Source organism: Lepidochelys kempii, chromosome 15 (assembly GCF_965140265.1).
Source record: "Lepidochelys kempii isolate rLepKem1 chromosome 15, rLepKem1.hap2, whole genome shotgun sequence".
In the NCBI taxonomy this organism is placed as follows: Eukaryota; Metazoa; Chordata; order Testudines; family Cheloniidae; genus Lepidochelys; species Lepidochelys kempii.
In genome coordinates this window covers 10,300,602-10,325,940 of record NC_133270.1, presented here as the reverse complement: position 1 = coordinate 10,325,940, position 25,339 = coordinate 10,300,602, and the positions used below count along the sequence as shown (strand labels likewise).

Below are 25,339 nucleotides of genomic sequence, written 5' to 3'. Positions count from 1 at the left end.
CCCAGGAACGGACGGGCACTACACATTCCCCAAGTTGGTCCCTGCAGGTCAGGCCTGAGGCACAGTGGCAGGGAATTTTGTGTTGCTCCTACTGCATTTGTTTTGAGATCAAATAAATCATCAGTCTCTAAGAAAGGCATCCTGGCACCTTTTGTAAGAACTATGTTCATTTACAAAATATAAATAAAGCTCGAAGGGATAGAAATGGTTGGGAGTCCTTGCTGCAGAGACCACATGAGCCTAAGTTGGTGGAGTCAAATGCAAATATAGATTCAGGGCCAATCCAGCCCTTGACATAAGGGGGTGCAGTGCTACTTCCCAGGGGCTGCAGCTGCTTATGGTAGCAGATGAGCTTGTCCCCTCAATATCTCATTTACTATCCAGTTTTTAAAGTAACTTGGAATCACCTTACCATCAACTTGATAAAAGCTGATGCTGAAGAATTAAAGTCCTTATGCTAAATTGGTCAATTTCCTTATAGGAACCCAGCTCAGTTTAAATCAGTCCTTACTGGCAAGAGAGCTACAAGTCTGTTACAGGAACAGATTATCGCAGGGTGCATTACATGATCTACACAAAACCCTGCAATTCAGAACAATTTTCTTTATCAGCAATTCCACTCAGGAAAAGTTATTTCGAAGTTCTCCCAAGAGAAACAATGCAAGAGCGTCACTCACATTGGAAAACATACTCAACCCCCGTCTACTGATTAAACAAACAAACAAAGAAATAGCGAGTGGCGGCAGCATCTCTGGCTTTGCCCAAAAAAGCTGCGAACAGAAAGAATGCCATTTTTCACGCGTAGTCAGTCGAGCCAGGGAATGGGCTCTTGGGGAGCTTGGTGGTAATACAGTTGAATGTTTGAGCTTTATGATAAAAACAGCCACTCAGTCAGCAAGGATCCTGCACTTCTTAGAATATTATTTTCCACAGCCTGTATCACTCATGAACGATATTTGAGTGGTCACTATCCCCACATTTCCCACCCTGATTTCACTGGTAGATCCCAGGCAATTGTTATTGAGCTGAAAAAATGGCAGCACCACCAGTCATCTCTTTGGTCCTGGCTGAGTCTGAAAACTTCCAGATGGCACTGGAAGAACAAGGCAAATATGAAACAAATGTGAAGTCTTTAAAACCATATGAAATCAGAGTCTGTTTACAATAGCATAGGCCATGCATATGTTTTGGTTTAACGAAGAATTGTTCCCTCTGGCACTTCATCGCCCCAGGATACCTGCTCACTAACCGCAGGATTAATCATATTGGCTTGTACAGCAATGTAGTCACATATTTTTTCTTGTAACGATGAGTGGCACTGAGCACCATCACTCCATCCTAGGGAAGATGGAAAACAAATTAGCACAATGTAATGGTTAACTAAATGCAACTGCTGTGATAAGGTAGGACTCCCTTACCTTGATAGAAAGCGCATAGAGGTGGTTCAGCATGACGTGATTGGGCTCAGGAAGTAGAGCTGGATCACACTGAAAAGCATATAAAGGGAGGAGACAGAGAGTGGAAGACTAAATTATGGCATATTGTCTTTCCCAGGCAACCACTCAACAAATCTTTGTATTGGCTCCCCGTCAAAATTCCAATACGATCAAAGATCACTTAAGGCGGGACCAGGTTTGCTATGTTCTCAGAAGTTCTGATAATTTTGCAGGGTATAGATTAGGATTTATGGGTGGGGAAACTGTTTTGGTTTTGAAAAAGCATCAATTAAGATAATGGATCAGTTTGGACTTCGGTAATAAAGATCTCACCCACTAGGGGACATTTCCAAGGTTTGGGATTGTTAAAAGCAGCTCCAGTGCACGTTTAACCTCTTAAATACTTGACCCTGACCCAAAGAAGAAAGTTGTCCACTCACAGAAATGCCAGTGTCCTTATTCAGGATCACCTGCAGCAGGTGTGGTGGAAGAATAGGTGGAGTCTTGAAACGTTCCTCTGGCTTACAAACATAGGGATCCTGGTGGTAGGGTCCTGGGGGTGAACTTGATAGCTCTGTTAGGGAGATGGTAAAATATTTAACCTTAATGTACCTGTAAAGAGTTTATCTTCTTTAAGCTGCAGTAGTAATTTCACATCCAGAAACCTGTGTATGACAGAAGCTAATTGCGCTATAGAGTAAATCCTCCAGAAACTATAAAGATGCCACACTTCCTGTACACTCTAGATGAAATCTTTGGTTTCCTGGGACACATTTCCTGCTGAGCCAGAAACAAACTAAAAAATACAACCATCACTCAGGACAGGGCTCTTGCAAGCTGCAGCTACATAGCACAGTAGGAAGTTTTGTCACATCATTTCAGTATGTAGTTCCTGTTCATAATACCGGGTTAATCTTGACACTGGTCTGCTCATCAGCAAGATTCTACTCCAACAGCACACAAATATGGGACCAGTACTAGCTGACAGAATGCAAAGGGAACCCAAATTTCAGAATCTGGTTACAGAATTTGGGAAGTTTTGTGAAGCTCAAGCACAAAGATCTTTAGCAAGAAGCCCAAGAGATGATTTTAAAGACTCCAGAGTCTGCTTACGGGAGACCAGGTGGGTAGGGTCAACAGTCAGAACTTCAAGGGTTGGTCCTGTTCTCCCCTCTTCCCCCCTCCCCCCCTTTTTTTTTTTTGAGGGAGTGGGAGGGGAGTGGGGGAAAGAGATTTCCTGGCCCAGTATTTCTGTAGCACACATTCATTACTAAGTGCTACCACAGATTATTTGCTTTTATGCTAGTTTTTGGCAGTCCTGGCAAACAGTGGAATAAAATCCCCTTCTTGGTGACAAAATATTACTGAAATTATTTAGTGTATATGAAAGGGGCCAAGCTTGCAAATAGAAACAAAATCCTCCAGGTACCCAGAATGCTGCCATGGCATTCCCCACAAGTACACAACAATCCTGAAAAAAGGGGTCAGAGACAGGTGAGTCTCCATGACCTTCAAACTGCTGTCAAAGCGGTCAACCTCAGTATCTGTTTTGAGTTAGCTACTGATTCACCGGGGAGTGGTCTGAAATCACCACTTCATGTCACACATTCAAATGGCAAGGACTTACTACTAATCTAGATGGGGTTTGATCAGTGACCTGTACTCTGCTTCAATCTCCTCACTAATTCCAGCTTCTCTCCTTTTACATTTCATGGTCCCTGCACATATCCCCAACAGATTGGGTATAAAAAGTGAGATTCTTCTACTTTGGGGATTTAATTCAAGACCAGGAATTAAACGTAGAGGGTATTTATGTAACTTCAAGCACATGGTATAAGATTACAAATGGATTCATACCAGACATATCTGAGCATTTTTGGGAGTCCACCATTAAAGCATCAAATACTTCAAAGTCAGTTTTCTTCACCTGAATGATGTTGTTAACCGTACCAAGCTGACTGGTTACTACTGGCTGGGAAGAAACAGAGGCAAAAAGTCACAATTCAGAAGGTATGCAGGTTATTAATATTCTACAGACTTGAAAAACCAATGTCCCACAGTCCTCATCACCTACTTCTTGTTTAGCCTCTGGTTATTTAACAGGCAGACAGCATTACTAGCCTCAGATTGGTACAGGCCAGCTGGGGCCAGGAACATTTCACCAGATCAAACCACCAATTGCTATTGTTAGCAAAGGCCCTTTCTTTTAGGTTAGCGTGGAAGCCAACTAATTTCTCTCATTCATGTGCATGAATCATCTTGTAAACCTGCAGGATCGAATAAAAATGTTACCTCCGAAGGATCATGCGTCCACTGACCATCCACGTAGAACTTGTACTGGTGCTCTCCTTCTGGCAGATCCAGGATTGCTACGAAGTTATTGTGGCTGTGATTTCAGATAAATACACAAACAATTAACATTTTATTCTGAAAAATCTGTCCATCTACAGACTCGCTACAATTACAAAGAATGCAAATAAAGATAAAAAGAATGCAAAAATCTCAAACAGAATCTTTCAGACAGTTCCTGAAGTTATTGACCCTTTTAAGAGAGCACTTGAGGCAATCCAATGCAATAATCTAAATGTACAGAAACCAGCTAAAGCTAATGAGTACCCCCTCAGTGACAGCTGAGTCCCATCTCTTCATATGCACAGCTGCACGTTTTACATTAACACCGATCACCTGAAAATCCAGGCTCCTGGTGTCAAAGGGTTAATGTTATGTTTTTGAAAAGCCATTCTTCTCGCATCTTCGTTACTCAATACAATGTAAGAGCACATTAGTTTGGGCTCATCAGCCAGAGCTTCACATACAAGGTAAGTTCACTGCAATAGATCCTTGACTTTCAGTATCTTCCATCACAAATCTCACCCATCAAATGAACAAGAACTGTGAAAATGAAAGCAGTAACTTAACTACTGCCAGAAAAACTGCTTTGAGTAGATGCAGTTTGATCAGACTGTCATTCCTGTGCTTTGAGCTTCTTGCCTGTTTTGAGGTCTTCACAGTAGCTCAGATAGAAAGAAATCATGCCATGTGAACACATGCCAATGGGTCATGCAACACTAAGAGTCCTCCATTCCTCACTTCTTCCCAGGGAAGGGGGCAAAGTCTGCAGATTAAGTTCCCAGAGAAGCTGTTTTTGCTATTTGAGTTTGGAATGAGTGTCTATTCAACAGGGACTTTGTAACAGGGTTTACTTATTCACTATAGTGACTGCCAATTGCAAATTAAAGGGGGACAGATGTCCCTTTTTTCTAAACATTATCTCTGTAGGAGACAAACCTACTTTTCTCCCCCACTCGCCATTATTATTTCTTTGTACCTTTGCTAGGAGAGGTCTAAATTGTGATCTGAGACTACACTGAAACTCTGCAGACCACCATGCCAAAACTACCTCCCTCGCTTATTGATCTGGCATCCAGTTCTTTGAATCCTTCCATTGCCTCCCCCTTGAAGCACTGCACTATGTTTAAACTTCTTGTTGTCCCTCCAAAGCTCCTGATAATTCCATCCTGGCATGTGTCTTGGGCCTTGCTTCCCACTACATTCCCCGCTCAATCTGTCCAGTCTGAAAATAATCCTAGTATTGATGCTCCATTGGTCCCCTTTTCCCCACTCCTGTTTCCATAATTTCTCCCATGCTGCTTATGCATGGAATGCCCTTCTCAAAACCACCAAGCCATCACCCTCTTTACTGAAGTCCCTAAAACACTTTGGGGCAAAATACCTAAAAACACACTAAATTATCTCCACTTGTGGATTTCCCAGTGTGTCCCATCTTCTACATCTACCTTTAGACAGTAAACCCTGCATGGAATGGACTGTGTGTATGTCTTTTCCATAGTGCCAAGCAAATAACTATTTCCATGGCAAAGTTTTCACCTCTGGCAGTCAAAGAGTCCCACCATTCAGCATGATACGCTAAGATTTCTATAACTTCTCTCTTCAAGAGCTCTCAAAGCTAACAGAAGTATGCAGTAATCTAAGCATAACAATAGCATGACCCTAATTGTTTCCAACTTTAGATAGAATGCCAGTGATGCAACCTAACCAGTTTGTTACCTTCTTGTAAGAGGAAGTTTACTCCAGTTGTTGAAGGAACCTGATAGATAAACCTCTTTCCCTCCCCCAGTCCAGCGAAAGACTGTTGGCCGATCTTGAACAGGGGCTTTTTCACTCACTTCCAGATCTTGCTGCCAAGCTAGAAATTCCTCTCTCTCTTGTGGAGCCTAGAAGCACAAAACTTTACTCAACAGAAGTTCTACGTTGGCTCCTTTGCCCTGTGAAAGGAGAGGTAAGCTTAGAGAAAGGTAACATTTGACCAAAGGTATCCTCAACCCTATGCGTGTTCTTCAACATTCCCACAAATTGGAAACAAATGCAGGTAGTCACTGTTAGAGACAGAAGTTGGTATCTCAACAGTTTGCAAGTCAGTTTGTAAATAACCCATGAGTTGAAAGATTAGTAGCCTTCCAAATTGGCAGAAGATATTAAAACAGAATGCAAAACAATTAAACCAGAGAAGTAACTATCATTGAGTGGGAGAAGCACACAAAGTAGCTGCATATATTTAAACTGAGGAGTAAAAAATAATTAAAAAGGAATTTCTTTTATAAGGCATTTGTTAGACCCTGCAAAATGCCTTCCAGAGAGAACTTGCAACTAGACCACAGGAAGGCTATTGCTGTCTGCAGGGTACAGCTTAATGCAACATATGATCAATTAAGTTGGAAGACAGTGAGCTAAACATTCTTATTACACCCAACAAGGGGGACAGACCAAAATTAGGACTATTAGAAACTAACTAGGGAACTCTGACAGAACTTTTAAAGTGGAAAGAATCATCACCTGGAATGTTACTGAGTCGGGTGATTAAAAAAAGCATAAAAGGAGATAAAAAGATACAGCAAAGGAAAGTGGTGCATTAATAGACAACACTGGGCAAGGGATTAGAGCCTATTATCTTATTCGTTTTTCTACAATTTTTGTGAAAAATGTATTTCATTTGCAGAAATCTGCTCAAAGGTTAGAAGAACAAAGAAATAAGGTTTTCTTCCCTTAAAAAAAGAGAAAGTCAGCAATGCTTCAAGTTTCTAAAACTGAGTTTATACAGAAAATTGGCTAAATTTATGACTTCCAAAAATACAGTTGATAGAATGTCTAAGCTACAAGGGTTATGACGGAAGAGGAGCCATAACTTATGATACCTTTATTTCCTCAGAATGGAACAAGTCTGCATCTTCAGGACTATCCATCAAGATTTTTGGTCTATCACCTTCTTTTGTACTAATGGCTCCCCCACAATTGTCTCTTCGGGGCGTCTTATGGCCCCCATGACGCTCCATACCCGCTCGCTCGCTGCTTGTGTTCCCCATTTTAAGGCCCTGAAAAGAAAAGAAATAGCCTTATTTACTGAGACACACACATATTAGTGAAATTTGAGCTCTGCCACTTTGCTTTTAGAAGAGACTACAGAAATAAACCCACGGCAAAACAGACAGTGATAAATTAGACATGCACAGTAACACAAAGGCAGCCATAAAAAATAGCAGAAAGATATTCCTACTCCTTTCATGCACACACAGTACTGACAGAAAGCATAGTAATCAGTAGACCATAACAGCTTGACTTGTATTTTATAAGCGACACTGGAGGAATGGAACATACAGATACCCCCTGACCCAACTCCACACCCTTAGCACGGACCAGTGGATAGGACACTAAGCAAGGAATTAGGAATAAAAACCTGGTCTTCTGATTTACAGAGTCATAGAAAATCATTCAATTACTCTACCCTACAAACATCTTTAAAATATACTATATTGTACGTAAAACAACAAGCTTGCTCCTAAGGCAAAAGGGATAACTATAAGGAAAGCTTTGCATATAGCCCTGTTTATTTTGTGTTGCGAAGTAAATCCTGGCAACCTTGAAGTCACAGCATGCAGGTGGTTGTCACAAAAGCTCAGTGTCTCCTGAGGCCCTTCAGAGATACTCATCATAAGATAAGGTCCTCTATTGTACCACTCAAAAGATGACCAGGAGCTAATATCAGAGTGCTTAGTCCTGGAGCCCCAAAAACAACATCTCTACAACTTGAGCTAAAGGAAGATTTCTTTCATTATCTGTTAACGAAGACTTATGTTTTTTCTATGCAGAAGCCAGCCAATATAGGCATACACATATATAATGGCAACAACTACAGTCAATGGCAAAAAAAAAAAAAAAAAAAAAAATCAACCCCACACAAATATTGATGTCAATAAGAACTTGTCCGGGCCCAAAACTACCCACAAAAATATCAACAATTTTACTTAAATAAAATGTTCTTCAAATATAGCCAGTGCAGTAGTTTTCAGAAAGATCTACCTACTATAAGAAAGTTTATAGGGGCGATAAGCTCTTTTTGAGATTCAGGGAGACAGATGTTTGAAGGTGGTGCATTTGTCTAATCAAGGTTTATTATTAAAACGAACAAAACCAGGCTGATGAATTTACCCAGAGTAACTGTGAAAAAGAGGGAAGAGGATAATTTCTTCCTCAGTTTACTCAGTTTTATTAATTACTTGGATTGTTTTTTAAAAAGTCTCATTCCCAGTGTAACAGGTGTCAAGTCCACTAAACCTCAGGTCAGGGTTTCATGGATCCCACCAGTATACCAAGCCAGCCCCAGATCTGGGATAGAATTTTCATAAGGGCTTCTGGGACTTCCATTTCTCAGTTCCATTGGCTTTCAGCAAGACTAAGGGCTTGGCTACACTTGCAAGTTAGAGTGCATTAAAGCAGCCCCAGGCGCCCTAACTCCCGACCCATCCACACTGGCAAGGCACTTAGAGCGCCTGGACTCTGCAGCTGGAGCACTCCTGGTAATCCTCCTGCACAAGTAGCATAACGCTTGTTGCATCTCGGCTGAAATGCCCCAGTGCCAGTGTGAACGAGGTGTTGCATTACTGTGCTTTGATCGGCCTCCGGAAATGTCCCATAATCCCCTTAAGTCAAGTGGTCACTCCTGTCATTGTTTTGGAATCGGCTGTAGGAATGCGGATATCCCCTTTCTGACAGCCGGCATACTTATCGGCTCCAGGACAAAGCAAGCCATTGGTGTGGAATGTTGCTTGCTGTGAGTGTGAGAGAGAGAGGCAGGGAGAGTGGGGTCTGAATTTACAAGACAGAATGCTGACAAACTCTCAGCACCCCAAAAACCCACTCTCTCCCCCCCAACATACACACAACACACTCCGTCATACTCCACCCCCCGCATCTGAAAAGCATGTTACGGCCACTTGAACGCTGGGATAGCTGCCACAATGCACTGCTCTTTGTGGCATTGCAAGAGTTGCTAATGTGGCCACGCCAGTGCGCTTCCAGCTAAGAGTGTAAACACTCGGCAGGTTTTCCCTGCTGCGGTCTCCGAAGGCTGATTTAACTCCCAGTGCTCTGCATCTGCAAGTGTAGCCATGCCCTAAGGCCCCTAAGTGCTTAAGGCCCAGATCCACAAAGGGTCTTAAGCATTGCAACACCTACCTTTGAGGCACGAAGAAAATAACTGAAATCCACAAATCCTGGATTAGGCACCGTTACTCCCTTTACCATGAATGGAAAGAGAAAGGCAAGGGAGAGAGCAGCCTATGGTAGTAAATGGGAGATACTGATGAGAGGGGTGTGTCCAAAGCCCCACCTAAGTCTGGGTTACAGGGAGCCTCCTATTTCTGCTCGCCAGCCAAATTTGTATCAATATTCAGATATATATTGGAATGATAAAGTTAAATGTCTAATAGCATACTGCACAAGTGCAGCCTTTTCTATCGCTGGTAACAAGTATGAGAGTCTAGATTTAACCCCCAATTTAAGAGTCACTAAGAGTTATTTATTGAATCAGTTTTCTCTTATGAAAATTTATAACTGAAAGTCTTTGTAATATTCATCAACAATTCACTGATGCACTGTTTCAAGAACTTCTTCCAATCTCCCTTTTTAGCAATCCCATGAAGTTACAATATCCAGACTCAAGTATCTCAGATAAAAATTCCGAAGTCTGCCAACTCACCAATCCAATTACTAATTGTAATACTGATAGGAACCCTTCCCGTCCCATCTATCCCATACACAAACTATCAATATACAGAAACAAACACTGAAGTTGTATAAGAAAATTAAATACTTGATAATTACTATTAATCTGTTTAAAACATTAGTGTTGCCAAACTTTCTAAGTAATTAACTCATTATTTCAAGTTTCAATTACTTTTTCTTTTATTTCACAATAACCAATCATTTCTGTATCCGCACAGACACACCCCTGGAACCCCGACCTGGGATATTCTATCTACTACCCAAGATCCATAAACCTGGAAATTCTGGGCGCCCCATCATCTCAGGCATTGGCACCCTGACAGCAGGATTGTCTGGCTATGTAGACTCCCTCCTCAGGCCCTACGCTACCAGCACTCCCAGCTACCTTCGAGACACCACTGACTTCCTGAGGAAACTTCAATCCATCGGTGATCTTCCTGATAACACCATCCTGGCCACTATGGATGTAGAAGCTCTCTACACCAACATTCCACACAAAGATGGACTACAAGCCATCAAGAACACTATCCCCGATACTGTCACGGCTAACCTGGTAGCTGAACTTTGTGACTTTGTCCTTACCCATAACTACTTCACATTTGGGGACAATGTATACCTTCAGATCAGCGGCACTGCTATGGGTACCCGCATGGCCCCACAGTATGCCAACATTTTTATGGCTGATTTAGAACAACGCTTCCTCAGCTCTCGTCCCCTAAAGCCCCTACTCTACTTGCGCTATATTGATGACATCTTCATCATCTGGACCCATGGAAAAAAAGCCCTTGAGGAATTCCACCATGATTTCAACAATTTCCATCCCACCACCAACCTCAGCCTGGTCCAGTCCACACAAGAGATCCACTTCCTGGACACTACAGTGCTAATAAACAATGGTCACATAAACACCACCCTATACCGGAAACCTACTGACCGCTATTCCTACCTGCATGCCTCCAGCTTTCACCCTGACCACACCACACGATCCATCGTCTACAGCCAAGCTCTGCGATACAACCGCATTTGCTCCAACCCCTCAGACAGAGACAAACACCTACAAGATCTCTGTCAAGCTTTCTTACAACTACAATACCCACCTGCAGAAGTAAAGAAACAGATTGATAGAGCCAGAAGAGTTCCCAGAAGTTACCTACTACAGGACAGGCCTAACAAAGAAAATAACAGAACGCCGCTAGCCGTCACCTTCAGCCCCCAACTAAAACCCCTCCAACGCATTATTAAGGATCTACAACCTATCCTAAAGGATGACCCAACACTCTCACAAATCTTGGGAGACAGGCCAGTCCTTGCCTACAGACAGCCCCGCAACCTGAAGCAAATACTCACCAACAACCACATACCACACAACAGAACCACTAACCCAGGAACTTATCCTTGCAACAAAGCCCGTTGCCAATTGTGCCCACATATCTATTCAGGGGACACCATCACAGGGCCTAATAACATCAGCCACACTATCAGAGGCTCATTCACCTGCACATCCACCAATGTGATATATGCCATCATGTGCCAGCAATGCCCCTCTGCCATATACATTGGTCAAACTGGACAGTCTCTACGTAAAAGAATAAATGGACACAAATCAGATGTCAAGAATTATAACATTCATAAACCAGTCGGAGAACACTTCAATCTCTCTGGTCACGCAATCACAGACATGAAGGTCGCTATCTTAAAACAAAAAAACTTCAAATCCAGACTCCAGCGAGAAACTGCTGAATTGGAATTCATTTGCAAATTGGATACTATTAATTTAGGCTTAAATAGAGACTGGGAGTGGCTAAGTCATTATGCAAGGTAGCCTGTTTCCTCTTGTTTTTTCCTACCCCCCCCCCCCCCCAGATGTTCTGGTTTAACTTGGATTTAAACTTGAAGAGTGGTCAGTTTGGATGAGCTATTACCAGCAGGAGAGTGAATTTGTGTGTGTATGGGGGTGGGGGGGATGTGAGAAAACCTGGATTTGTGCAGGAAATAGCCCAACTTGATTGTCATGCACATTGTGTAAAGAGTTGTCACTTTGGATGGGCTATCACCAGCAGGAGAGTGAATTTGTGTGGGGGGGTGGAGAGTGAGAAAACCTGGATTTGTGCTGGAAATGGCCCACCTGATGATCACTTTAGATAAGCTATTACCAGCAGGACAGTGGGGTGGGAGTAGGTATTGTTTCATATTCTCTGTGTATATATGAAGTCTGCTGCAGTTTCCACGATATGCATCTGAGGAAGTGAGCTGTAGCTCACGAAAGCTTATGCTCTAATAAATTGGTTAGTCTCTAAGGTGCCACAAGTACTCCTTTTCTTTTCTGTATGTTAAGTTTTCATAGTTTTATTTTTTCTAAAGCTCAAGGAACAAACTCTGATGAGACCCCAGCAGAACACACCTGGAAGATGTCCATTAATTATCCCATAGTCTCAGCAGTTCTCAAACTTTAGCAACCTGACGACCCCCATTTTGATTTAAAATTTTTCCGAAGCCCCCAAGTCCCCTGCTCAGCGCAGGCCCTGCCTCCACTCCACCCGTTCCCCCAAGGCCCCACCCCACCTCTTTCCACCCCTGCCCCTCCTCTTCCCCCACCCCTCCCCTGAGCCAGTGGTGTAGCCAGCATGGGATATTTGGGTGGGCCCCAACTTCAGGTGGGCAGGCAATTACAGGGGGTCCACCTCCCCCCATCCTCTGCAGATGGATAGAGCCTCTGGCCAGGGGCTCCCCAGGTACTCACCCAGCTCCGGGAGGAGACGCTGCTCTCAAGCGTGCATGGCTCCCTTCCAGATCCCACCGTCCCATGCCGGGGCCAGCTCCCCTAGCCGGCGGGCCTACGTTTTTTTAAGTTCTCTACCGCCGTTAGGCTCCTGCTCGCTCTCCTCCCAGTGGCAGAGTAGCCACTGGGCCAATCCAGGGTCCCAGAAAAATGGGCGTTCCCAGGCCCTACCCACTCCGCCCGGAGCTCCAGCCTGAGAAGGGGTCGGGATGCGGGGACTTGCCCCACTCCATCTGCCTGGTGCTCCAGTCAGGCGGCAGGGGCTTATCCTGCTCCATCTGCCCCACCGGCGCTCTAGCAGGGGTGCAGGCGCTTGCTCTGGCAGGAGTGCCAGGTGGGCAGAACAGAGCAAGCCTTGGTGCCCCAACGCCATTCTCCGGCTGGAGTACCAGCTGGGCGGGTGGAGCGGGGCAAGCACTGGAGAGTGGGCCTGGATCCTAAGTGGGTGGGCCGTGGGCCACCCAGGCCCACCCGTGGCTACACCCCTGCCCCGAGTACACCCATTCCTGCCCCTCCTGAACAGCTGTTCCACAGCATGCAGGAGGCACGGGGGTGGGGGGGTGTTGATCAGTGGGGCCAGTGCCCCCCGACATGACTCTCAGACCCCCTGGAATATACTTGTAGACCCCCATGGGTCCACAGACCCTAGTTTGAGATCTAGATCAAGAGTTCCCTCATTTGCTCAGACAGACATGTCACTTTATTAGTATAACATTAACACCTGGAGTCCAGAATTACTAAACCCATTTATTACTGCGAAAATACAAAAATTACGTGACCTAATTTAATAAAGACACTAATTATAGGCAGAAATTATTACCAGGCTAAGTGGATGTATTAATAGGAGTGTTGTATGTATAACATGGGTCATAAATGTACTGCTCCACTGAGTGCTGGTGAGGGCTCAGCTAGAGTACTGTGTTCAGTTTGGGTGCCACGGTCTAAAATAGATGTGGACAAATTGGACAGAATCCAGAAGAGAGCAACAAAATGATAAACTGTTTAGAAAATCTAACCTATGAAGAAAGGCTAAAAGGTTTTTCTTAAAATAAAAACAAAAACAAAACAAAAAAAGCCAACTGCAGGGTATATTCAGTCTTGAGGAAAGACGAACGGAGACCTAATATATTAGGGCTGTTATCGAGAGGATGTGATCAATTGTTCTCCCTGTCCACTTAAACTAGATCAAGAAGTGATCACCTTAATCTACAGCAAAGAGGCTTAGATTAGATAGGAGGAAAACCATTCAAACTATATGGATAGTTAAGTATTAGCATCCATTGCCATGGGAGGCTGTAGAATCCCTCTCACTGCAGTTTTTAAGAACAGGTTAGAAAACCACTGGTCAGCAATGACTTAGGTATACATGGCTCAGCTTCAACATAGTAGGCTTGACCAGATGACCTCTAGGGTCCCGTCCAACCCTACGTTTCTACGAGTCTATCCCAGAAGAGTAAAGGGGCAGCGTGAAACTGACTCGTGACTTTTTACTCTACAGAAAGAGCCCGCCGGTGCCACGATCCCTTTTGAGGCCGGAGTCTCGTTCTTTGCTGTACTACAGAGAGCAGCAGAAACCCGCCACCTCGCTCCAGCACCGATGCTGCACTGGCAGCGGCCGCAAAAGGCTCCCTTGCCGTGGGCCGCCACCGGGCCCCGCACGGGCGGCTCCCAAGGGTGGGGGGGGGGGGGAGCTCGCTCTCGCGCCATGGCCCCCCTCGACCGCGGTGATTTCGTGTCAGCGCTGGTGGGTGCGGTCACGTGTCTATCAGAAATGAGACCCCCGAACCCGCTAGGTGGGGCGCGGATACTCCCCGACTTAGCGCGGACAAAGGGGGCAGCGTCCTCAGGCTCCAAGAGCCCCCGGGCCCGGGTTGGCCCGGAACTCAGCCCCGAGCGCCGGCTCCTCTCCGGCAGCGCGGGGAGCCCGCCCCGCACGCGGGTCACGGCACCGCCGGGGGGCCCAGGCCGCTCCTCCTTCCCCTCAGCCCCACCCCCAGCCTGCTCCCTGCCGCTTTCCACGGGCCCCCGGGGCGGGGCGGGGCCGGGCCTCGCCACCCATCGCCTCAAGGTCGCCGGGCCGCTTAGCGCCTCCGCCCCGGGCACAGACCCCCCGCTTCACGGCGATACCCAGCGGGCAGGGGCTGGAGCGACGGGACCCGCCACCCGCACCTCACCGGCTGCCGCCCCCGAGTCTTCCTCAGAAACCCCTTCGGAATCCTGCCCCGTCCGTCCGTCCGTCCGTCCTCCCGCCCGGGCTGCTTCCGCTTCCGGCGACTCCTGCGCACCCCTCTCCCTGCCCCCAGCGGCGGGCTTCCGCTCCGACCGTTCCCCGCGTCCGCGGAGTCACCCTCGAACCTGCCCCCCGGCAGCTGCGCTTCCGGTCACTAGCGCCGCCTTCCCCTGAACTTCCGGTCAGTCTGCGCCCCTCGTCCCGGCACTTCCGGCTGTCGGCGCCGCGCTCGGGCAGGACTCCGGGGCGGGGCTCAGGCGTTTCTGCCCCGCCCCTCGGGGGGCGGGACCATCGTCAGCCCCGCGGGCGGTGCACAGCCCGGGGCGGGGGGGCGGCGCCAAGCGACCTGTCCCCAGGCTCTGCCGTTCAGGGGATGCCCCTTCCTGGGCGCCTCAGGGGCCCCCGGCTCCGCAGCAGCCGCTGACCGTGCAACGGATCCCACGTCGCGTTGCAAGCGTGCCGTGGGGTAGCCGTGGGGCAGGTGGGGAGGATACGTGGGGGAGGGGGTGCTCTCCAAGACTCTGCGCCGCCCCCACCCCATGGCACCGCTTTTCATAGCCAGGTGTCTCCTTCTTGTGCCTCGGCTCTGATCTGCAGGGCAGCCGCTAACAAGCGGGGGAGGGACAGCTCGGTGGGTTGAGCTTTGGCCTGCTAAACCCAGGAGTTCAATCCTTGAGGGGGCCACGTAGGGACCTGGGGCAAAAATTGGGGATGGGTCCTGCTTTGAGCAGGGGGTTGGGCTAGCTGACCTCCTCAGGTCCCTTCCAACCCTGATATTCTATGTGATAAGGTTGCCATTTAAATTGCCAGCACTAGGCTTCAGGGTTAATGCAGCCCTAGAGATGAGTGGGAGCACTTCAGGTTGTGCTCAGAGCTATGGGGAATGCGTTCCCCGTGAGTTACCAGGCCTGGCTGACATTACACCAGTGACTGGCCTGTTTTATGTACGGCCATAACAGTGCTGTCCGTGCATTATAAATCATCATCCCATTTCCTGACCAGCATGTCCACATCCAGGATTCTCCCATGTGCCAAAGTATAATTTTGTCCCATACATCCCGTGTTTGGAGCCCAGTTCTCTTACAGCAGTTAAGGCTGGAGACGTGGGAAGCAGGAGATTATCTGAAATAATGCTGAAAGGGTCTGGCAGAGCTTTTTCATGGACTAGCTTATTACAGCAATAGAATTACTCCCTTTCCTTTTAAATACAGTTTCTGGGGCCCCCTCTGTGATTTTTCCTATTTGCCCCACTCTCTACCGCAGTGATGGAAAGAACTGGGCACAGCATATAACTCTGCCCCCCATCCCCCAGTGCCAGCCTCCTGTGCTGGTGCAAAAGGGAGCTGGGGGTATTCCAACCCTGTCCAGCACTCCCTCGCCTCAGCACACTTGCCTTAACATTCATTTTCTCAGTGCTAGACCCGGCTTAAAGCAGAATGGGAATTAGTTAAAATTCTTGCATAACAGGTTCCTATATTTGTAGGGTTGCACATATGTTTCTTTAAAACATTTAATTAGCAAGAAAATCCAAAATGCCAAGTGTAATTAAAAATGTTCCTGGTGAGAAGTGTGTCTCACTTTCCAAATGGGCAGATGTCTGGGCTGAGTCAAATGGGGGCAGGTAATTTTGCAAAGGCTGTAGGGCTTAATCCTGCCCTCATTGAGGGAAATGGCATAACTTGCACTCAGTTAATTGGGAGCAACATCAGGTGTAGTTTCTATAGGGCCAAAAAAGCTATGAAGCTAGTTCTCCAGGGCACGATGGAAGCTTTGTGCTGCTCTGCTGGTGCAGAGCTGCTTTAAAACCAGTTTCTGTGGCTGTGGAAGGCTTAACCCCAGCATTGGGGGAACCCTGGGTGGTGCAGAGCTACATAGTAGCTTTTATAGCCTTTTCTTGGCTGTTGGTGGCAGGGGTGTGGCCAGTGAAACAGGAACATGGCTAAGGCATCCTTAGAGATTTCTGAAGTGGTTCACATGGAGAGAAGTGTCACCATAGCAAAGAGAAAGTCAGCTGAGAGGCGCTGCCCACACATCTCACAAACACGAGTCACTCGAAACCCAAGTCAATGGATGTACTAACATTAACATGTGATATGAAAGAGAGCTTTATTTGATTTTACTTTCTGGGGTTCATGATCTGTCAGGTTCCTCCAGGTCAGGGCTGTGGCCTACTGACACAGGAGCTGGGTGGAAGCTTGCCAGGGCCAGCACTCCGTTAGTTTTTTGTTTGTAGGCATATACTTGAGCCAAAACCCCAGACTCAAACACTCCCAGAGTTTGGATCCAGATCTGAATTTTCTAGCTCAGGCCCAACCACAACAACTGGCATTAATTGCTCCCCTTCATTGACAGTCTCAGCAGAGAGACCAAGGGCTGAACAGGCCCTGGATACAAAATTCCCCCTCTCACCCAGTCCCTCCAGGTCAAGATTATGCTCATTGGTGAGGACAGGTGGAGAAACCTGCATTATTGCTGTCTGTTCTGAGCATAAACTGAGAACAGGTGTCTCCAGGGTTTCTTAGAGCAGCCGTAACACCCCATAAAAACATTACCAAAAAATTGTAGGCTACTTAGTACATCACACTTTCTTCTTTGCTTTTCTTAACCCTAGCTACTGCTTCTCTGTGACTTTTTATGTTCCTTAACTAGTCAGGTTCCCCTACTCTAGATTCTTCTTCTCCTTCACAGTCCAACTTAACTCCTCTGTTCTCTGTCAAGTTAAAAAAATAAAACCACCTCTTTCTGGAATCCACAGCATATTAAACATTTGATCCTGTGCTTGTCCAAGCCTCAGATAGCTAGAGCATCATTTGGGTGATATCACTATGTTGTATGTGTTCTGGCTGGGTCTGAGTGAGACTTCCTATCTATTCCACATGCCTGCTTTAAAGATATTCAAAGCCTCCATGCCTTGGACTGTGTGACTGTAAAGCAGTCCCGTGTCAGAGAGAAAGGGGCCCGCTGGTAGCAGGCATAGCTGCTGACTCTGTGAGTGCTCCAGGGCTCACGCACCCACCGAAGAAAAAAATAGGGGGTGCTCAGCACCCACGAACCACCAGTAAATGGCAGGAGCAGCACATGGTGCACAGTGAAAAGAGAAGTCTAGTTATGGACCACTCATATGCTCTCTATAATTTGATAGGACAACCTGGTGCAATGGCCATGGCAGTGAGAGCTGCACAAATACCTAGCAGAGAGAAAGTGAGATAAAAATGTCCTGAGTTTTAATCCTGGCTCTGACACCAACTCCCTATATTGCCTTTAGGAAGCATTTTAATCTCTCTCCCCCTTAGTTTTCCCATCTGTAAAATAGGGATAGTTGTAAATCATAGAAATGTAGGGCAAGAAGGGACCGAGAGGTCATGTAGTCCATCCCCTGCACTGAGGCAGTATTAAGTATACCTAGGCTGTCCTTTTCAGATAATGATACATAGTAAAGATAGGTGAATATTGCACAAACATTTTTTTAAATATAAATTCAGATTTTTAAATGAATTTGCTCCAGGTGTGTTCAAGTCCCTTTGTGTTCACTGTCCATTAACATGTATGAACTAGAGTTTCCCAAATGCTTATAGAAAGCAAATGTTAGGCTTGGACATTCAAATGCTTACAGAAAACTAATTTTAAATAACTTTCCATGAGTGATCCCACCAGAAACTCTACTGTAACGGTTATACTTGTCCAGTCAGGGAACAGAAACAATACCATGTGACCTAGGTGACCAATCACAATTAAGCAACATAGCTTGCATTTCAAATGGGAATCCGCAAGGTGAAAGAAATGGCTGAAAAAATTCATTGAATAATTTTGAACAGATCCATTTGAGAAAAACCACAATCCACTTACAGACATTCCACAAGCTGCAAAAAGCAAAATTAATTGAGTAAGTTACATATTAAGTATTATTCACTCAGCTCTTTATCATCTAAGTGGTGCGTGAGGTTCAGTTAGGTAACGTTTGTAAAAAATTTGCAAGATAAAGCGTTCTACATGATACATGTTTTTTATTATATCATTAACAAAAAGAAAGGGGCAAATCTGTCTCCCTTTACTACCATCTGTAGCCTGTTTGAAGTCCAAGAGGAATACTCAGGTCAGTAAAGCAAGCAGGACATGGCCCTACTATTAAAACTGATAAGCAACGTCATACTCAGAAATTAATTTTAGAAAGGATTTTGTTTATTGTCCAGAATAATGATGTCATAATTAGAGCTGGCTTGGAATTTCTGGACAGAGTTTTGGTCAGAAATTGCCAATTTATCACTCTGAGATGTTGTTCAGAAATCTCTCCGGTTTGACAAACTTCTGTTGAGCCTCAGGAAGGGTTCCAGTGCAAACCTAGGGCCGCCAGGTCTGAGCAGCCCATCCTGCGAACGACCACTGCCAGAGACCCTGGGCTTCATGAGTCTACAGCTTTGGGGTAGCCCCTCCATGTTAGGGTTTCTAGAGCTGCCAGGTTCCCTGCCATGGAGCAGGAGCCTAGAAACCTAGGGGGCTCTCACAGCTTTCAAGCTTGATGCGACAGAGCCAGAAGCCAGGCAGCCCTGGAATCCATGGCCCTAGGCTCCCAGCTAGAACAGCAGTAGTGAAACTGACAAGAATATCAGTTTCAGTCAGCAGCTGCTGGGGTCTCTGGAAGCATATTTTGTTTCAGAAACATCCTTTGTTGGTTGCCATGAACTGGGCTTGAGACCCAAGCAGCTGCCCAAGCTGCAATGTCCACATTGCTATTTTTAGCGCACTAGCTCGAGCCAAGCTAGGATGAGTCTGTCTCCCTGGGCTGGGAGGCTCACTCCCAGCTGCAGTGTAGATGTACCCTCCTGGGGTCCCAGAGCTCAGGCTCCTGAATGTCTACACAGCAATTTTATAGCCCTGTAGCCGGAGTCAGCTGACCTGGGCCAGCCGTGGGTGTTTCATTGCTGTGTAGATGCACCCTAAGTGGCCTGCCGTTAGTGGAATCCTCAGCCCTGAGCTATGCATCCATGCTCCCCATACAGTGCATGGGAAGAGTTAGGCACCTAACAAAGGGATTTTCAGAAACTGGTCAGCTGAATGGGAAGCCACCCGAGCTGGCCAGGAAGGACATGCTGAGGACAGGGCAGGGAGCAGGGATTTAGGCATCTAAGCTTCTGGCTGCTGGGCCAGAGACACGGACCTCCCTTCACTTGGGAGCCTCAGCTGCAGCCCTTCTTCTGGAACCAGGCACTTAAGCCACGCCAGCTGCTTAAACAGCCCACACTCTAGCAGCCAAAACGATCTCCTGTTCGCACTCCATACCTCTCTCACACTCGCCCGACCTTTCCCAGCGCCCCTAGCTGTCTTTTGTGCTGGTGCTCTGCTGCCCTTCCATCCATCAGTGGCCTGCCTCTGGCCCTCCTGATTGGGGGCAGAGGCAGGTAACAGGTGTTAGGTGTGCTCTGTGTATGCTCATAGGCCCAGGCTCCGCTGGTGAGACAGGCATGTTTCTGAGAATCCTGCTTTGGGGTGCCCAGGGCTCTCAGCAAGTCATCAGCTATGTGTTGGCACCAGCGCTTGGGGGACTTTGCAAATGCTGATGGGTGGAAACACAGCACCCATGGGGATAGGTGGCAGCTGAGCAGCAGTTTTGAGAATGGCCATGGAGCCTCAAGGGTGGATGGGTGCCTAAGCACCTTTAGGGATCACAGCCAACAGGCCTGATTCTCCTCTTACTAGTGCAAAACTGGAGTAAGTCATTCAAGTCACTGGCTATAAAGAAAAGCAGAATCAGGCCCCAGATCAACAGATTAGAACAGGCTGCATACAGCCATATAGATACACTATAGCACAGACACAGGCGTTGACAGACAGACACTGCGGCAGCATACAAGTACAGGCTGTTTCCAGGGATAGAGGCGGACATCCTCCCTTTCTCATCCAGAACAGAACGTGAGTGCACGTGGCCTCCAGAACACATAGGCATGATGAAGTTGCAGACCCAGGCACACACAGACCTAGTGAGAGCATGTGGGGGAGACAGGCTGCCTCCAGGGGTCACACGCAGACACGGTGTGAGAACATGGGGACAGACGAACTCCAGCGACACCCAGACACAGTGTCATCACATGGGGATTGGCTGAATATATGCTGCTGCAGATTTTAATTCCCCATTAACACGGATGTGTGCGTTTGATTGATCATTCTTAAAATGATTATTTGAAATTGTCTGGGTGCTCCAGTGCTAATCTTCAGTGCATGAATTGTGAAGCTTGCTGATATCCCAGCAGATGGGCATTACAGGACTTCATCTTCATATTGTCTTACTGGTATTAATTTGTCGCTCAATCTAATGAAATATATACAGCATGCTGTTTAAACATTTGTCTGACACACTTTGTATGGCAGAGCAGAAATGCCTCTTATATTTAGAAGCCTTGCTCTAGAGTTACATATCAGGATACTTGTACACTGCTGTTTTGCAGAATGCAGCTGTCCTGTAAGAAGTGAAAGGTCTTAATCTGATCCAGGAGCTGAGGCCAGCGATTTAAAGTTTCCATCTGTCTCTGCCTGTAACACATGCAGGGAGGAAAAGGGGGCTTGCTTTCAAGAAGCAGCAAGTGCCTGGAGGATGCAAGACGGGTGCAGAGAAAAATCTCAGGTCTGGAGCAGTTTTGCCAGCACGAGGAAGATTGTGTTGTCCTGCTTGGAGTTTCTGTACTGGCATCTCGTGTTCCTTAGATTTCCTACAGCTCTGATGTTTCACTGAGTCCATCATCATTTCACAATGCAAACCTGACAGCCTGTTTTTCTCCTCCAACTGTGCAGGGTGCAATGCATCTTCACAATGGGCCCAATTCAGCAGGTGCTGACTCAGACAAGAGCCCCATTGTAAGACAAGAGGGGTGTCTTAATGATCTGAGAACAGAACTGGGAGCCAGGAGTCACTGATTCCAAATCCCAGCTGTGCCACTGACTCCCTTTTCAGCCTTGAGCAAGTCACTTCACCTCCATTTACTGTCTGTAAAATGGGGATAGTACTTTTCTGCATCACGGGGAGATTCTGAAGATTACTTAGTAACGGATGTAAAACACCACATAAGAGTTAAGCATTATTTTTATTGGTCCAAACCTGGTTTTCTTATTCAGCCTTTGTGTGGGTAAATCTTCCATTGATTTCAGTGGGAGTTTTATGAAGAACTGAGTAAGCAGGGCAAGATCCTACCCAGACATGATAGGAATGATGAACTCTAATATTGCACCCGTCATCTGCAAAGCACCGAGATTCTGTTCTGAGAAAGACATATTAAAAATTACACAGGGCGATATTGTGACATACACTTTCAAGCAAAATTCTCAGTTGAATCAATAGGGAGTTCTAGTTAAAAAATCAATAGCATGATAATAATATCTAACTCTTATATAGTACTTTTCATCAGTTGATCTCAAGGCACATAAGCGGTAAGGCGGTAAGCGTCCTCCCCACAACTGAGGTTCAGAGAGGTCAAGTCACATGACTATGTCACCTAGCATGCTGGTGTCAGCTCTGGGATTAGAACTCAGACCTGCTGAAGCCCAGCCCAGTGTACTAGGCAACAGTACCTCCCCAATGAAGATGGGCTATGGAGTAGTCCAAAGAAAAGTACATCGTTGTTACAGGATTTTTTTTTTTAATAAATAAATAAGACCGACTGTCTGTGAAAAATTAAACAAGAATTTCTGATAAATGTAACTTATTAAAAATACAATCTGTGTTGACCTGAGCATAACTAGCTTCCATCCAACACTCCCAGAAGAGCTAGAGATCTTTCTGCTAAGATCATGATCAGCCATGAACTAGTTAACAATGTTGACATCTAAACTGTCATAATTAGACTTCAGCATTACCATTGCACTGTGAAACATGGGGGCAGCAGTTCACATGTCTCTTACAGCCACTGGGCTCAATCCTGCTCTCAGTTACAACAGGGTCAACCCGGAGCAGCTCCACTGGTTCCATCTCCATTGAAGTCACTGATATCTCTGTAGCTCAGTATAACCTCAAGTTGTTTTGCATGTCTGTAGATCCAGCTCCTTTCTTTCCGTTACCTATGTGCTCTGTGTCTGTATCAGTGTAAGTAGTTAATAGAGGGCACTGGGTTTTGTAGAACCAATAAAGCTCGCTGGTGTACACAGCAAATGGCAGCTTTTTCCATTTTCGTGGTCAATTTTTATTCTCAAAACACCCCTCCAACAATCAAGAAACCCTTGTAAATTACTGAAAATGAAAATATTTGTCACTGCTCCGGGAAAACTGCAAGCAATGGCTTGTATCTTTTGTAAAGAAGATCACTTGGAAGCTCCTGCTATTGATCTTATCTGTTGGGGCAGAAAAAGCACATCACATGTCTTTTGTTTCTGTAACTGCAGGTTAAGAGCATGTTGCTTAAACTTCATCCACATGCAGCTAACATAGTGTGGCCACATTTGAGATTAACAGTCATTCATTAAAAACACAGCAAAAAACCCAACACACTTTGCCCAAGTGAACTGAAAACAAATGCAAAAAAGAAAGAAAAAAAGACCTAGATGTGTCTGTCCTCATGGCAAGTACACGTTGTTGGGGGTTGAAGCTGGTGGTTATAACCGCTGCCCCGCATTTAAGATAGATGTAAGAAACAATTAAGATCCTTTATAGCAACCTCCACTTCAAAAAGGTATATGCAAGTTGAGCCAGGAGTCAGAACTACGTGGGTGGAGGGCTTAGCTGGGTATTGTTTTGGGTAAATGTGTGCATGTTGGGGGAAGAAGCACACAGCAATAGATGCAGAAAGAAGCACACAGAAACAGAGAAGGAAGCGACAGACACAGCCAGAACAAGCACAGATGTGTGGTTCTGGAAAAGCATAGAGAGAGAGAAAGCTTTTGGATCCAGTACTGGCTAAAAGTGGTTTGGGCTGTGGGCAAGGAAACTCTCTTCTTCTGTTTTTCGTCTGCTTGGGTTCAGGGAAACAGGACTTTGTGAATTTGTTGTAAACAAACAAGATTGCATCAAAGGTACCTGACTCCACCTCAGTTTCTCCTCCTAAGTGGAACAACTTGTAAGACCCCAAAATTTTGGTTAGCTGCTCAGGCCACAACGGGTAAGTGTGTCTATGGGTCGAAGATGAAGGTGTTCAGCCCCTGGTGGCCAATGGGGGCTGTCCCTTGTAAGAGAGGCCTTCATTGGAAAGTCCCCAGTCCTTGTAACAGATGCTAGAACTGGTCCACTGGGGGTAGAGGGGCATGCCCGTAGAAGGTTTTGCAGGGGAGAAGCAGGCACTAGCCTCATATTTTCAGCCTCTTCTGTCAAACGTGACTCCACCCACTCCCCTCACCCATTGCTGAAAGCTGCTGTCTCATTGGTGTAGATAGGTTCAAACTATGTCAAGACCCATGTGCTTGACCACTTGTTCCATCAGAGTCTGTCCCACTTTCTTACAAGAGGCACTGAACCTGAGTGACCCAGCCCGGCAGCAGCACAGTCCTTGTTGACATCAGCTGCGTGGGGCTGCTGGGGGAGCTGTGTTTGACACCAGTCATCAAACATGGAGGAAAATCCTAGGACAGGCATAGCTTTATTGACCATACGTGAATAAATGAAGAGCAGAGATATCAGTAAAGCAAAACTTAGAAACACCAAATTGCAGGGTTTCTTCCTTTCTTTCACACGATTGAAGTGGCTTAATATAAAAGTCTGTGTGTTTATACAAATCCATAGTACTGTAGGTCAGCACCCTTTGTTATCTTCATAATCGCTGCAGAAATGGGGGCTCAACTCCCGGTTACACTAAGGGGCAGATTTTCAAATATATTTAGGTGCCAAAAATTGCAGATGGGCACCTACTAGGTTTTTCAAAAGCACGTATGCAGCTTCGGTGCCTAAATCCCACTGATTGCAATCCTGCTTAGGCAAGTCTGAGAATACACTTGGCACCCAGCTGCGCCTTTAGGTGACTGAAAATCTGCCCTCAAGGCCCCGGAGCAGAGAAGCAAAGGCTCAGATTGTTCACAACACTGCACTTTAATATTTTATAATGTTAGAGCCAGATTCTGATTTCCATTGCACGGGTGTAAATCAGGGCTAACGCCACTAAGTCAATGGAGTTTACTCTGGATTTACTGGAATCTAACCTTTATTGTTTATTGAGGGACTTTCTGCAGCTCTCTCATTAGCCATTCTCCCTGAACACATTCACCATTGCTGCTCGCTGATCACTGGTGACCTCTGAACACGTTAACTTTAATTGGCCAAAATGTATCAGGAGAAATCAGGTACAACTCCATTCCAGGTTTACACCCTTGAAAATGAGAGCAAAATCTGACCCAAGGTTTTTAAACTAGGTATTTTCTTTTCTGTCAGTCTTGCTAGGTGCCACCATTCGAGACTGTTGCTACACATGGAAAAACAGGCACTTAGCTCTAAATTTTGCTCTTGCTTACCCCAGTGTAAACCAGGAATAACTCCTCTCAGTTCAGTAGACTTACTCTGAATTTACACTAGAATGACAGAGCAGAGTTCAACCCTTACTGGCCAGTCGTGGTGTTGATCTTTTACTGGACTATTTTATACTGCAATAATTAAAACTTACATCTGCTCTGAAAACAGAAGATCCTCTTCACCCTGGAATGCGTGAGCAGCACCAAATAAGCCAGGCCACCCTTTGTTCTTGGCCTGGTTCCTTTTATTCTGAGACCTAATTTCTCTGAAGTGGTTTGAAAAAGACAAACTAATCATTAAAATAATAATAATAAAAAAATGAGTGACAAGGAACCTTAGGAAAGACACTTTCCACACACTAGTGTGAACATGATTAGTTAAAACCAATTTTATTCTGCCTC

General features: G+C 45.9%; 1 protein-coding gene across 3 annotated transcripts; it reads right to left on the bottom strand.

Annotated features, from left to right (window-relative positions):
* Nucleotides 1–588: 588 nt before the first annotated feature.
* On the bottom strand, nt 589–14,623 carry PRKAB1 (protein kinase AMP-activated non-catalytic subunit beta 1). Of its 3 annotated transcripts, none has more exons than XM_073313409.1 (8): nt 14,464–14,623; nt 6,650–6,826; nt 5,505–5,671; nt 3,729–3,822; nt 3,294–3,408; nt 1,877–2,010; nt 1,419–1,487; nt 589–1,338 (listed from the first exon to the last, which is right to left on the bottom strand). In XM_073313409.1, exons 2-8 carry the CDS (start codon nt 6,815–6,817, stop codon nt 1,261–1,263), a joined length of 825 nt encoding a protein of 274 aa, XP_073169510.1. In that variant the 5' UTR covers nt 6,818–6,826; nt 14,464–14,623; the 3' UTR covers nt 589–1,260. The 3 variants fall into 3 exon arrangements, with proteins under 3 accessions (XP_073169510.1, XP_073169511.1, XP_073169508.1); XM_073313410.1 differs by having other exon boundaries at nt 14,469–14,615; XM_073313407.1 differs by lacking the exon at nt 14,464–14,623 and adding an exon at nt 13,579–14,268.
* Between the last annotated feature and the right edge of the window lie 10,716 nt (nt 14,624–25,339).